General features: G+C 49.6%; 1 protein-coding gene across 2 annotated transcripts in view; it reads right to left on the bottom strand.

Moving 5' to 3' along the window:
* Positions 1 to 123: 123 nt before the first annotated feature.
* LOC122376367 (tachykinin-like peptides receptor 99D) overlaps positions 124 to 13955 on the bottom strand; it is a 55460-nt gene continuing 41628 nt past the window's right edge. The window contains exons 6-10 of one of the 2 annotated variants that reach the window (XM_043356193.1): positions 9616 to 9766; positions 8865 to 8994; positions 7778 to 7844; positions 7071 to 7267; positions 124 to 1492 (exon numbers count right to left, since the gene is read on the bottom strand). In XM_043356193.1, the coding sequence (XP_043212128.1) occupies positions 1458 to 1492; positions 7071 to 7267; positions 7778 to 7844; positions 8865 to 8994; positions 9616 to 9766 (580 nt within the window). In that variant the 3' untranslated portion in view covers positions 124 to 1457. Of the gene's footprint in view, positions 1493 to 7070; positions 7268 to 7773; positions 7845 to 8864; positions 8995 to 9615; positions 9767 to 13955 lie in introns of those variants that run through there. The other variant, XM_043356194.1, reaches the window with a different exon arrangement.

The raw sequence follows: 13955 nt of genomic DNA, 5'->3' as shown, positions 1-13955 counted from the left end.
GTTGGTAGATTTTCCGATTTCGATTCCTCCAGCTGGGGGGGGCTCAAATACATTACGAGCCCCCCCAGCCGAAAAGCTGGGGGGGCTCAGCCCCCCCTAGCCCCCCCGGTTCCCGCGCCACTGCCGTCAGGTTTATGACAGTTCATTTGCTAGTCATGACCAGCATACGTCCGGTTGTGAACTGGCCTGGTGGCTGCAGAGGCGGTAGACAGAAATCCATGAATTCTGCTATGTTGAGCCGCCGCAGCCAGCCATCTGGCTCACGCTTTCCGGTTTTGTCAGTTCCCCAAACCCAGCCGTGTTCACGATCACTTCCTGTCCCGAGTCGCGAATATTTCCCGTCGCATCGTTACGATCTATCAACGCCGCACTCGTTGAGCGTCCCTCTTCCTCTCTCACTCTATCCAGATTCCTCCTTCACTCTACCCTGAGCTCACCTGCTTTCGAGTCTCCCTCTACCTCCCTCACTTTTCCCAGCGTCGCTCTGCAGTCTGTACTGAGTAATTCCACACTTGGTGTTTCTTCCTCGCACAGTCCTCTCCAGCCCCATCACTACACTCCAGTCCATAGCGATAGCTTAGGTGCACCACTGCTTTGCACACACCAGTCTCAGACATTATCGATGACCACCCAGCTCACTGAGAACAGCGTCTATTAGGTAGGTGTCCACATTCCTGTCGTTTGCGCCAGCGTCAGCTATTTTTTCAGCACTTCTCTGAGTTTATAACTACGCCGACATGTTTGTAGTTTGTGCAGGACCTGTGGTACGGACACAACTTCGGACACACTTGCGGACAGTGTTCCGGAAACAGCGTGGATACACCAGTGGTGACATGCAAATCACCAGTAGCGTCGCTTCAGTGGTCAGCTGAAGAGAAAGGTCATCGAGTGTGTGACCCCGCAGCCGCACTCCAACCGGGTCGTCACTTCTGCGAGGAAAATCGCGACTGTCGCCGTACCATGGCGATTGTTGTACCAGATGTCTTCAGTGACCCCGGTGGCTTAGGGAAGCTTTCTGCTGTTGAGTTTTACCACGGCTCGTGTTGTACCGGGTGACATGGGGTCTTGGTTTGTTCGTCGAGTTATCCGGTGTTACTACATCGATCGAACTTCGAATGGCATTCGTACCTTCAGCTTCCCTTGCAAGCCGCTGACTTGCAGCATTGCGTCGCTCAAAACTTTACCCAGAGAGTCGGAAGTGGGGTACGGTACGTTAAGAGCCGGAAGAAGCCTTTAGAAGAACCGGAAGTGAGTGGCATCCGGTGTAGTAGAGGATCCATTCGGACCTTATGGTCACCACTCTTGCTATCCTCATGATGAATGCAGCCAGGAATGTCACCGGAAATCCGCTACTTCCGTTGACATGTCACCGGAAGTTCACTGCTTCCGGTGGCAGACGCAGAACCGGAAGTACTTAACCGGATATGATGAGTCGGAAGTGATGTCGAGTGCTGTCCTCAGACGTTGTTGCTCCGACCGTTCAACTTGGAAGCTGGCAACAGACAGAAATTATGAAAATGTTAGTACAGTGTATGTGTATGCTGGACAAGCAGAAATGCCAGCTGCTGCAAATCTAACTTGGCTGCTGCCTGCTACGTTATTCGAACTTGAGTTGATAAATGTTAGTTTACGTTAATGTTACGTGTTTTTGTTAGTACTACAACCGGTGATTCTAGCATATCTACACTAGCTCACAGCAAAACATACGAGAGAAGACAGTAGTAGGCAGAATCAGTCACCTTTGACGAGCGAAACTACACTACAAAAGATTGGAGGCGATCTAAGAATGATGGCGGTGTGGCAATACCGATAGAGCTCGGTCACTGAAGGAAGAAGGGAAGCTCGAAGTAGGTAAGTAACTAACTTCATTCACGCTAGCTATTTTTTTAAACTAGCTTTGCTTCCTCGCTTAGCAGCTAGCACTGCATGTGTATTGACGAGCTGTAAACTAAGCACTGGATATTTCGACTTTGATTGCTGGCTACGATCACTTATGTGCAATGTCCATATCCTTCAGTAACTATCGTAGCTTGCACAAGTGTTTTGTAATTTATTGATTTAAACTAGCTTATTTTCATTCATGATATTTCCTCTTCAAGTTGGGTTGTTGGATTGTTGTACCCGGTATGGTTGGCACCGAGCTCCGGCCCGGCACGGATTATATCATCACGGATAGGCACACGCTCCCAATCCTTGGAATGCTAGTGATCAGAGAAGGATTCAAATTACCAATTCACCAATCCATTCCGCCGCTTGCCACTGAATGCGTGGATACACACCTGTTGCCAGGGAGCCCTTATTGAGCAGATAGCTGATACGCATCCATCCGCATTGGCTAGTCAATCAACACGGAGATGGCACCCAAGCGAAAAACACTGCGCCTTTGATGGACGCGCGCAAAGAAAAAGAACACGCGAGCGTGAATAACGTAAGCAGGGCACCAAAGATGAGGCCGTTTGCTGTCTGTGAAGCATGAAGAGTCTTTCAGGAAGGTGTGTTATTGGACTAGGGGATAAATAGCAGACGGAAAATTGCGAGATGGTTGTTAGGATCATTCCTGACATGCGGAAAGACGGCATTAACAATGTCCCATCCCAGAAGAAATAATAGGTAACCGTTGACCTTTGTACTACATATTACATATTTATTATTATTTACAATATAACAAATGTTGCGATCTTTTTCCAAAATATACTAGTCACGAGATGTGATAATGCGACAGAAACACTAATTACGGAGCGAGCGAAGCGAGCGTAGTCTTTCCTTAGATTAACAGAAATTTCTGAGTATGAGCGGCCGGCCGACGCTTTTGCGAGGCTTATATCTCAGCAACCACTTGACCGATTTACACGCGGTAATTTTTGTAGGGTAGCTTCATTCCTTCTACCAAGTATTGGACTATTCCCGATGCATGTGGGTGACCCCTTATGCACGTGCCACGTGCAAAACGAAGAGGTGTCAGTTTTGTAATTGTTGCAATATCTCGGTAACTACTGGGCCGATTGCGCTGAAAGTTGGCATGTAGGTAGGCACCCACTAGGCACTGCATATCCATGTGCCAGAGTTGGGGTGCTGCTGCACGTGCGCACGTGCAGGGGTCGATTCCAGATCTCGAGAACGGCTGATCCGATTGCGCTCAAATTTGGTACACGGTTAGGGAACAGTTAGTAGGGTGCCGTGCAAAAGTCAGTTGGGACCCATTTTGCACGTGCGCACGTGCAGGGTGTCGCTCCCAGATCTCGAGAACGGCTGGGCCGATTGTGCTCAAATTTGGCACATCGCTAGAGACCGGTTAGTAGGGTGCCGTGCACAAGTCAGCTGGAGGTACCCCTCGAAATTTCGCACGTGCAAGGCTCACCCTCTCGCTCGCTCCGTTAGTCGCCCCAAAAGGCGTTATACTGGTCATGTAACGCGGTGTTATGCTAAAGTTAATACGCGCACCGACGGGGGGGGGGCGGATATCCGCCCCCCCCCCTGAGGTTTTTCGCGAATAGCGCGCCGCGAAATTTGGTACGACTATTCTCTCATCAATTTTGCACATGGTGTGCAAGTTTGAACCTCCTAACTTTTAGGTCAGTTCCGCAAGTCACTTTGAATGACCCAACCTCAAGTCACTTTTTTGAAACTTTGTCACCGTGCCAGAGCTACAGTAGATGTCGGAGGCCTTTGAAAGTCGCAGGATGTTATAAGGTCATTAGTAGTTACAATTTGTGTATCTCGGAATTTTGATATCGATGACCTAAGGTCAGGTCAATTTCTCGACCTGGCCATTATAAGTCAATGGGGAAAAAATCAACTCCCTGTTTTTACCACTAAAACGGGTCGGAATGGCCCCATAAATCATAAATGACCTCATATACGATCAACCTTCACTACCTTGAGGTCTGTTTTGCTGTTGGGCAGCTGTAAGGTCATGTGACGTCATCAAAGGTCACCAGCGGTTTTTTGATAATAACTCCGTACAGGAACAAGATACAGCCGCGCGGATGGTCTCATTGTGTTCATCTCGTCAAGGCGCATCGAATGATATACATGATGACCTCGAGGTCACGTGACCTGACGTCAACCTTTGACCTTGACCTTTCGAGGTCAACATATATACCATTCGATGCGGATTGACGAGAGGATCACGATGATGCCCTTAGTTTGTTCCTATATTGACTAGTTCGAGAGTTATTCGAGAAAAACTCTCTCCATAACTAGCGCCGCCATTTTGACTTTTTTGACCCCTGTGACGTCATCTTTGACCTGACCTGAAAATGACCTGTGTAAAAATTGTAGACCTTGTCCGTGCGTATCCCATGCCGTTTACCGCTTGTCGCTATCTTGCTTCGTTCTCGAGATCTCAGGGGGGGGGGCGGTCATCCGCCCCCCCCCCCCCGTCGGTACGAAGTTGGCGCAGACCCCCGTCGGTGCGCGGGTTAATGTAATGTGTATACCTCACAAGTCTAATATTCCAGCAATGCATGAAGACATTTCACGGTAAAGCTTATCAATTAGTCACCACTTCTCAAGCTATGCGGTTTCACTGTTTTGTGGCACCTAACTGTCTAACTAAAACCGAATGATAATCTCCTCTAACCCCAGTGCGCCGCATACGACTCATGATGTGTGTAGCGTGCACGCCTGGTGTGCGCCACTATCAACGCTACTGCGCCACTCATGCCGCCGCCGCCACCGGTGGGCCGCTCCATAAACATCGCTATCGCGCCGCATATGCCACCGCCTGGCGTAGATGGATAGCACAATATGGCGACCGACGCGCGGCAGAGAGCAATCTGCGACGCGGAAACGACGGTCTCGTGGGTAAGATCTTATGTATCTCCTCTGTGCGGAAGATCGTTGATCAATTGTGCAGCGTATACCGAGTACTGAGCTTCTAATGGATTCACAAGGAATGTGCAGTATGGGATGTCAACCAAGTCAAGTAGTGATAAATGGTTATCCTGTATAACATGTAACCTAAGATAATATGGATTGCAGTATATACGCGGCAGAAAAGTGCCGCGAAATGGGACAGCCGTGTAATGTACTCGTATGTTTCGCGATTTTTTTTTTATAATAGCGCCTTATTGATAGAGTTTTGCCCGCTTTTTCTCAATTTACTGATGATTGATACCACAGCCGTGAGGCTAAGCCATGCCTACAAAGTGAATAGGTGCTGATCTCTTCTCCGATCAGGAGGTTTCGAATTCAAAACCCACGGGAGCATTTCAATCAGGCCAAACCCAATAAAACATATCATGGCTTAAAACATGTCCAGGTCCACGTAGCTGGGCAATAGACACGGCCCAGCCCTCCCACTCTCTCCCCATCCCTCCCACTCTCTCCCGCTCACGACGCCACTCCGGACATCCATAAATGGAGCAGGTCACATCCAAACGCCGTCTGTGTGTCGCTTTTCGGTAGGCGCCGACTGAGTTATGAGACCGGGGAATTCACCAGGGCTCAGCTGGACGCATTAGTATGGCAAGAGGTGAGAGCAAGAACTGGCGACGGTCTGAAGGAAAGAGCTGGCGATGGTAGGGAGAGAGGGCCTCTAATCACTGAGGAAGAGAGAGAGAAATAGAGAGAGAGAGAGAGAGAGAGAGAGAGAGAGAGAGAGAGAGAGAGAGAGAGAGAGAAAGAGAGAGAGAGAGAGAGAGAGAGAGAGAGAGAGAGAGAGAGAGAGAAAGAGAGAGAGAGAGGAAGGAGAGAGAGAGAGAGAGAGAGAGAGAGAGAGAGAGAGAGAGAGAGAGAGAGAGAGAGAGAGAGAGAGAGAGAGAGAGGAAGAAGGAGAGAGAGAGAGAGAGAAGCGGAGGAAGCCAGAGTAACAAAAAAGTGAGAAAGGTAGATAACCCCTCTCCAAAGACAGAGCAGAGGGGACGAACAAAAGGTAGCGCCGGGAAGGCGGGTGACGGCAAAAGGCCATCAGCAGCGGGAGAGTTGGTTCCATCGGGGAGACGTGATTGATGAAGATTAATGGCCCCGGGAATGGTATTATTTGATAAATGTAGTAGGAACCCTAGTAGGAGTCCATCGAAGTTTGGGTTACGAACTCAATTTGATGATTACGGAAGCGAGACGGGACGAAAATGAGGACAAAAAATTATAAGTCGAATAATGTTCACTTACTCTGTACATGAGAAAACCTCTATTTATTGTCCCAGTTAATGCTACTTTTAGACCAAAAGCATAAAAAAATAGGTTTACTGGCATAAAATGTTGATGAAAGCAAATAATGTTGTTGTGAGCTGTCAGTAAATTCATTATCTAGTTAGCACCTATGATAGTGCTGGTGAGGACGAAAGCTCCTTGCCAATCGAAATGCTGACCCCGGAAGTCAAAACATTTGAAGGACAAAATGATTTACGCGTCATTTTTACAGTCTCCCATAAAAGGCATGCCATAAAAGGCAATAACCAACGAGACATCAAACAAAGAAGTCTTGTTGACATCAGCAGTGCTAGGAATGACTAATGCCTTCTGGCAAAGGCGACAGCGTCGTTTGAAATCGCCATAACGCTTCTGCGTGTGCTGCGCTCGTCAAAGGGCGTCGCCTTAAAAACTTCGATTTGTCACTCGGAAGTTCTGAGACTCAAATGTAGGTCAGTTCTAGTGTGAAATATAAATCATCATTCATCGGCCCCTGACGAGGAACTGTTGACAATTTCTTTGGATATAACATCGCCATGAACAGCTTGATTGTCGTAAGATACGCTTGATATAAGCTTAGGTAGTATAACAGAGTAAGTGAGAGGCTTTCACTTCGCGAACAGTGATGTCAAGTTTTACGGTACAGTCACTTCGACTGCTTAGAAATTGGAGTCAGAGGCATCGCGTTTTGTGGCCCTCTAACTCAAACTGCATCCCGGCTTCCCTCCCTCCTCTTTCCCTCCTCCTTCCCTACTCTGTCTGCCTCTCTCTCTCTTCTCTCTCTCTCTCTCTCTCTCTCTCTCTCTCTCTCTCTCTCTCTCTCTCTCTCTCTCTCTCTCTCTCTCTCTCTCTATCATTCTCTCTCTCTCCCTCTCTCTCTCTCTCTCTCTCTCTCTCTCTCTCTCTCTCTCTCTCTCTCTCTCCTCCCCTCTTACCACTATTATGCAGCAGAGCGAGCTCAGTGCCGGTCCGCCCTGCCGTCCCGTTTGTCGCTGTCGCAGTACAGCTCTTCAGGTCACTCATTGTCACTCTTGTAGTCTGGTGGCTACTCCTCTGACGGTACTGCGGCGCGGCGTTCCCTTGAGGAATGCGGCCGGCGCAGCGGAATACGCGCTGGAATCCCATACGGAATCTGTGGAGGGGGAACAAGATATTTAGATAGAGGAGAAGAGGGTCTAGCAAGTTTTGACAGAGAAGATCCATAAGGGGTTTTGTGCAGGAAAGGGAGTCGTGAATGTTGCAGACACAGCTTGTATTATGTTGACAGAAGGCAAGGTTACTAGGTAACGTACTGATGAGGCTACAAAGATGATATCATGACGCTGGTGTAATAAAATTTTCAGTTGGGTTGAGTAAGTGAGGAACGTTGGGCTTATAAATTTATTATTAAGGCCCACTGAACTGTAAATATGATGTCAGCAGCTACGTAAAAAATTAAGCATCTCTGGGAAAGCGATGCAAAGTTTCCCTCCAACACAATCATCGACTGTGTCACTTTCATAAACTAGTTCCTGGTTACGTAAAATTTCATAGGTGGGTCAGTACGAGTATATGTCAGACCGATTGGGGAGCGAAGCGTTCTTTATTACTGCGGCACTGGACTCTATAGCATACTCTCACTCTAGCACCGTGCTGTACTCACCTAGAATTCATCCAATAATAGATGATAGGATTGTACATAGAATTACTCATTGCGAGCCAGTATATACCTGAAATCAACACAGAAGTTCGTTACTCCCCACACACCAAACCAACAACAAACCACGACACAAGTTGCTTCTGAAAAGTGTGTGGGTTTGGTGCATGTAATATGCAGGTCAGGCCTTATAACAGCACCATATCGTAGCATCAGTAATTCGTCTTCCGGTAGGCTCACGGCATGAGAATAAAGACGCAAACTGTCTGAGATAGAATGTTAACCCGAAAACTGCCGGGCCTGAGCACGGGATTTGTGAAGTAAACATCAGATAATCTTTAGCGTTTGCGCCAGGCAATGAATACAGAGAGTGACGTTGAGTATTCTGTAACAGTCTGCGGAGTAAATTGTACGCTGAAATAGTTCCAGGACCGGAAGCATTGTTGAGTTTCTGAGAAGCCGAATTTCATGCCAACTTTTCTCAAGAAACGGTGCTTTTAAGTCATGAATAAATGATCCCAATGAAAGCACAGTTACATAGCCCATATAATTAATGATAATTTGCGAAATTGTTATGTGCTCGTGGAACCCAAAAAGCCATTTGCGTCTATGTAAACAGTTATTTGTGTTGATATAAGCCTGTTAAGAAATTTGGAACCGAGATGACATTCCACCGCCTCACTTGCAAATGAGACTACTAAGGTGTCAGGTGCCAAACGTACAAACACGGCTTACACTAGGCGGAACAACGATTATGAAAAACGCTTCAAGGAATGTATATCTAGAGAAGACCATTCTACACCTGCTGTTCAGTTGCAACTAGTGGTATGACAATCTATGGAATAAATTATGGCCGATGGTCGGTCGAAAACGCTGCCAGTAGCGTTGATTGAAACATTCCAACCATTCCAAACATTCCCCAGACAACTAGTTGATGCAACAGACGGAAGTCTCACAAAAACATCGGGCAATAACTGACATAGCATTGACAACACTCACGATTTCCGCTGAAAACGTCCCATGGCCTGAATAAAAACACCAATAAAACAGATAAAACAGCACACAAGGAAACCTCATTACGATTTCTACTTACCTAAAAACACCTCTTGCACTATGGGCTCGTGGGTCAGCTCGGAAAAGAGCGGAATCACAAGAAAGTAGACTTGGTAGGGCAGCCAGCAAACGGCGAAGATGGCCACCAGAACGATCATCATTTTGACCACCTACCACAAAGAGAAAGATAGCATTGAGTCATGATCATTTCATGAAGACGTTCGAATGGACAGAGAAAGACATGAAGTTAAGCTTTCTGAGCTATTCTGTTCCGATGATGCATCAATCTCTGGGGAGAGAGCTAACCACTAACCAGGGGGCGGGGTATACTGACTGAGATAGGGAAGATCATAGATTATGTAACTATGTGTGGGGAGCAGACTATTAACTAGATGATCATATCATCTGGGCGGTCCGAGAGAGACAGAGACAATCATTAACGACCTGATACATTTGTGGCAACATAACCTTATGTGAGGGGAGATGGCCCTGGTCATATATGAAATATGAAACAGATGTTGATGAAAACACACTGCAGTTTGGCCAGATCATGACGAAACTGGAAAAATATTTGTGGCTATTTACATGATCTATAGAAAATATATTGCACGCAGTGCACTCAAAAGTGTTGATAATAAATAGCCACAAAAGAAATGGCATTATTCCTAGCTCTGCTTTGCTTCAGCCTTCAGTGCTTGGATCACCTCACCTGGCAATAATCTAAACTCTGTTTTTGCACCCTGACTCTACTTAGCTCACCCTTGACTGACTCCAGCTCCGCGTTAGCTCACCCGTCGTTTGCTGTTGACGCTCTCAATCTGAACCGGCGTTGCCTCTCCGATGGACTGGCTTCCCCAGAGCTCCACTGACATTCGCGTGTAGCAGTAGGTGGTAGCGGTCAGCGGTAGGAAGTACGTCAGCACGAATATTGCGCCGTTGTATCTGCGGGAAAAGAGATAGATTAACGAGTTAGCGCTAGTGAAGCGTTAGTAAGAACGGTTGATGGTGGGGAAAGAAATGGTGGTGAGGGCAGAGTGTCACCGATAAGTGATTTACAATTGAAGGTTGACTTTTAGGTTGATGGTTGATGGTGAAGCGTTGATGGTTGGTGGTCTGAGGTTGGTGGTTGGTGACTGGTGACTGACAGTTGATGGTTGACAGCCGACAGGTGTTGATGGTTGATGAGTGGTGACTGGTGGCTGGTGATTGACAATCGTTGGTCGACAGTTTGCAGTTTGCGGCGAAGCGGGGAAATCATTCGACACTGCACCCTGCATTTCACAATCACTTCTGTAAACAGCCAAACACGAGATGCATTTCCGATCCGTTTTCGATGCCATATAAATGCAAAACTGATTTGGACACAGATCGTTGTGCAAGAAATCAATCGTGAATCCGACATTCTGATAAATGTTCCGAGATAGCCAGACGATGCCGCCATTTCATCATACTTATAGCGTCGTTTACACGTTCTTATACCAGAATGCCATTTTCGGTTGAATAAATTCATGATTTTACTGACGTCATGGGAATCAGAAATGCACAACAACAAATCATCAAACTAAGAATTCTCAAGCCTTGGTGTTCGGTGATGCATCTTCTCATGATCAGTTGAAAGACATAGCTAAATCAAATACGGAATGGGAAGGAAGCCAACACCGCATAAACCTCCACAACAAATTATAAAATCAGGTCCTTAGATTTCTGATTACAGAAATGACAAAACTCAGGTGCATCTAGATCGAAAAGTCTGTTCCAACTTGCATGTTCCCTGCCCGCACCCCACCTTGCCTATGTTATTGTCCCTTGTCAATATTAAGCAGGCAATTTCTTAATGGATCAGAGCTATTAGAGGTGGATTTAGGTGCGACTACAATCGGTGTCTTGTGTTAGTTATTTCCCTCCTAAATAAGTAAGTCATTGAAGAAGCGCTGGCGGGCTGTCTCGCAATTCGTTATCCGATTAAAGCCTGAAACAGACTCTTTCCGCAGTCAGGAAATCGCATGCGAGAGCCTATTCAAATACATGGAAGCACTCTCGCATCAATCGCACGCACCTCCCGCAAGCGATTGATGCGAGAAGAATTATAATGTATTTGAATAGGCTCTCGCATGCGATTTCCTGAACGCGGAAAGAGTCTGTTTCAGTCTTAAGGGCGTGTGTGCAATGCATCACTGGCGTTTTAGAGACTTGGCACATTTTCGACTTAACAAACAGGGGCGATGTGATAGAATAACTATTGACATTGCTGGTGAGACATAGGGAGCTTTTTATTTAGGGAGCATTTGTTGCTCAGTTTCCCTTATATACCTGAGGAATAATATGCTGTATGCATAGACGTTATAATATCCATGTGTTCGTGCCAAACAGATAGCAACAGGGGCGGATCCAAGGGGGGGGTCACATGGGTCATGGCCCCCCCCTTGCGGCCCGGAGGCCCAAAGACCCGCCAGGGGCACCACCGGCCTATCAGGGGTATCACAGTCCTGACAGGGGCACCACAGGACCGCCAGGGGCACCACAGGCCTAGCAGGGACACCACGGGCCTGGTGCCCCTGGGCCCTGACAGGACTGTAACACCCCTGACAAGCCTGAAGTGTCCCCGGCAGGCACGTGGTGCCCCTGACAGGCCTGAGGCGCCCCTGCAAGGCCTGTGGTGCCCTTGCTAGGCCTCTGGTGCCCCTGACAGGCTTGTAATGCCCCTGGAAGGACTGTGGTGCCCCTGGGCCCTGACAAGCCTGAGGTGCCCCTGACAGGCCAGTGGTGCCCTTGCTAGGCCTGTGGTGCCCCTGGCAGGCCTCTGGTGCCCCTGACAGGCTTGCGGTGCCCTTGGAAGGACTGTGGTGTCTCTGGGCCCTGACAAGCCTGAGGTGCCCCTGACAGGCCCGTGGTGCCCTTGTTAGGCCTGTGGTGCCCCTGACAGGCCTCTGGTGCCCTTGCTAGGCCGCTGGTGCCCCTGGCAGGCCCCTGGTGCCCTTGCTAGGCCGCTGGTACCCCTGCGCCCGGAGAGGACTGGTGCCCCTGAAAAGTCTGAAGTGCCCCTCGGCAGGCCCGTGGTGCCCCTGACAGGCCCAAGGTGCCCCTGCGAGGCCGGTGGTGCCCCTGGCAGACCTCTGGTGCCCCTGGCAGGTCTGTGGTGCCCCTGGCAGGTCTGTGGCGCCCCTGGCAGACCTGTGTTGACTGGTGCCCCTGCTAGGTCGCTGGTGCCCCCTCACAGACCTGTGGTGCCCCTGGGCCTTGACAAGCCTGAGATGCCTGGCTATGACAGGCTCGTGGTGCCCCTGATAGACCAGTGGTGCCCTTGCTAGGCCTGTAGTGCCCCTGGCAGGCCTCTGGTGCCCCTGCTACCCCTGCGCCCGGAGAGGACTATGGTGCCCCTGAAAAGCCTGAAGTGCCTCTCGACAGGCCCGTGGTGCCCCTGGGCCCTGACAGGCCCAAGTTACCCCTGCGAGGTCGGTGGTGCTCCTGGCAGGCCTCTGGTGCCCCTGGCAGGCCTGTGTTGACTGGTGCCCCAGCTAGGCCGCTGGTGCCCCTCACAGGCCTGCGGTGCCCCTGGAAGGACTGTGGTGCCCCTGCCCCTAGGGGTGCTCATGGGCCCAACAGGCCCGTTGTGCCCCTGACAGGCCTGTCGTGTATACTTGCTAGACCTGTGGTGCCCCTGCTCTGGCAGGCCTGTGGTGCCCCTGGCGGGCCTGTGGCGCCCCTACAAGGCCGTAGGTGCCCCTGACAGGTTTGTGGTGTCCCTGGAAGGACTTTGGTGCCCCTGATAAGCCTGAAGTGTCAAGGACAGACCCTTTAGACGCCAGGGTCAAGTTCGTCGGACTGACAACGATTTGCTTACCTGATAACGTTCCTGGTAAGTACTCACTACTCAGCGTCCACTCCACAACATATATACACATAGCACATTCATATATACTTGCTTACAATTGGTAAATGTGGTTGTGGCTAAGAGTTAAGATACTGACTAAAAATAAAAAATAAAAAGAAAAAAAAAACTGAAAATGGGGGCACCACCAAAATGAAGTGGACGAAATCCGTTGAGTTTTTAATTTTGGGTATAGGTAGGGGCACCACTTCGATTCATGACCCTCCCCTTGGAGTTTTCCTGGATCCGCCCCTGGATAGCAAAAGCTGCGTTGAAATACATACATTTTGAATAAAAACACGCCGAACCATAGAATCAAGAAAACATACTCAGTTGCCTTCTGTCGGTCGAGCGCAGCGCCACGGGCCGCTCGCGCTCCCGGCTCTCCTCTCCACCCCTGTGTGCCGACCTACAGTGTTGAGAGAGTGCGAGTGAGCAAGTGCCTTCTTCTTTCCTGGATAGTTGAAGAACGAATGTGAGGTCACGGTCGCGTGGCATGTGTGCAAGTGAGCGTGTTAAGTGACTCTAAATCCATCGGTGTGAAAACTGGTGTGGAACATCGATAGCGGACATTGGAATACAGATGGACGCCGGTACTCCTGGAGCAGCGGCGATGGTCATCAGGTTACTCATCCTGCTGCATGCTCTGCAAGTCGTGCTTCACGTCGCCCAGCCTGCTGTGAGACCCTGGCCGCGCCGTCCGGGGCGGCCGGCGGACGCTTTGATGTCCGCCTCTGATCGGCCGCAGCGGCCCGCCGGCCGAGCCGACCCGCGGCGCCCCAGGGCGCGACCTGTCAACGAGCCTGTCAGCGAGCCTGTTAGTGCGGCCGCACCGACCGGCGGCCCGCGCCGCGGCGGCAGGGGCGCGTCCAGGCGGCGGGGCAGTCGGGGCGGAGCTAACTGGCGGCGTCACGGCGACACAGGGACTCACCGGCTGACCGTCGGCCATCTGAACATACAATCACTCAAGCCCAAGCTACCAGACGTCCGTCATGACATCGACGAGGTCTATGGATTTGACATTTTAACCCTATGCGAGACGTGGCTAGCTCCGAATGTTCCTGACCGACTTCTCACAGTGAGCGGATACAAACTGTACAGGCGTGATCGACCAGATCAATCCAACCTTCCCAAGAATAAGGGCGGTGTGGCCATATTGGTGAGAGACACGCTGTGCTCAGAGTTGATATCGACCCCATCAACAGGTGTGACTCATTCTAATTTAGAGATTTTGTGGGTATTAGTACACCTCAGTAAAAACCG

This window comes from Amphibalanus amphitrite, unplaced genomic scaffold (genome assembly GCF_019059575.1).
Source record: "Amphibalanus amphitrite isolate SeventyFive unplaced genomic scaffold, NRLGWU_Aamphi_draft 002114F_arrow, whole genome shotgun sequence".
In the NCBI taxonomy this organism is placed as follows: Eukaryota; Metazoa; Arthropoda; class Thecostraca; order Balanomorpha; family Balanidae; genus Amphibalanus; species Amphibalanus amphitrite.
The sequence above is the reverse complement of the archived record's forward strand: the minus strand, read 5'-3'. Positions and strand labels throughout refer to the sequence as shown.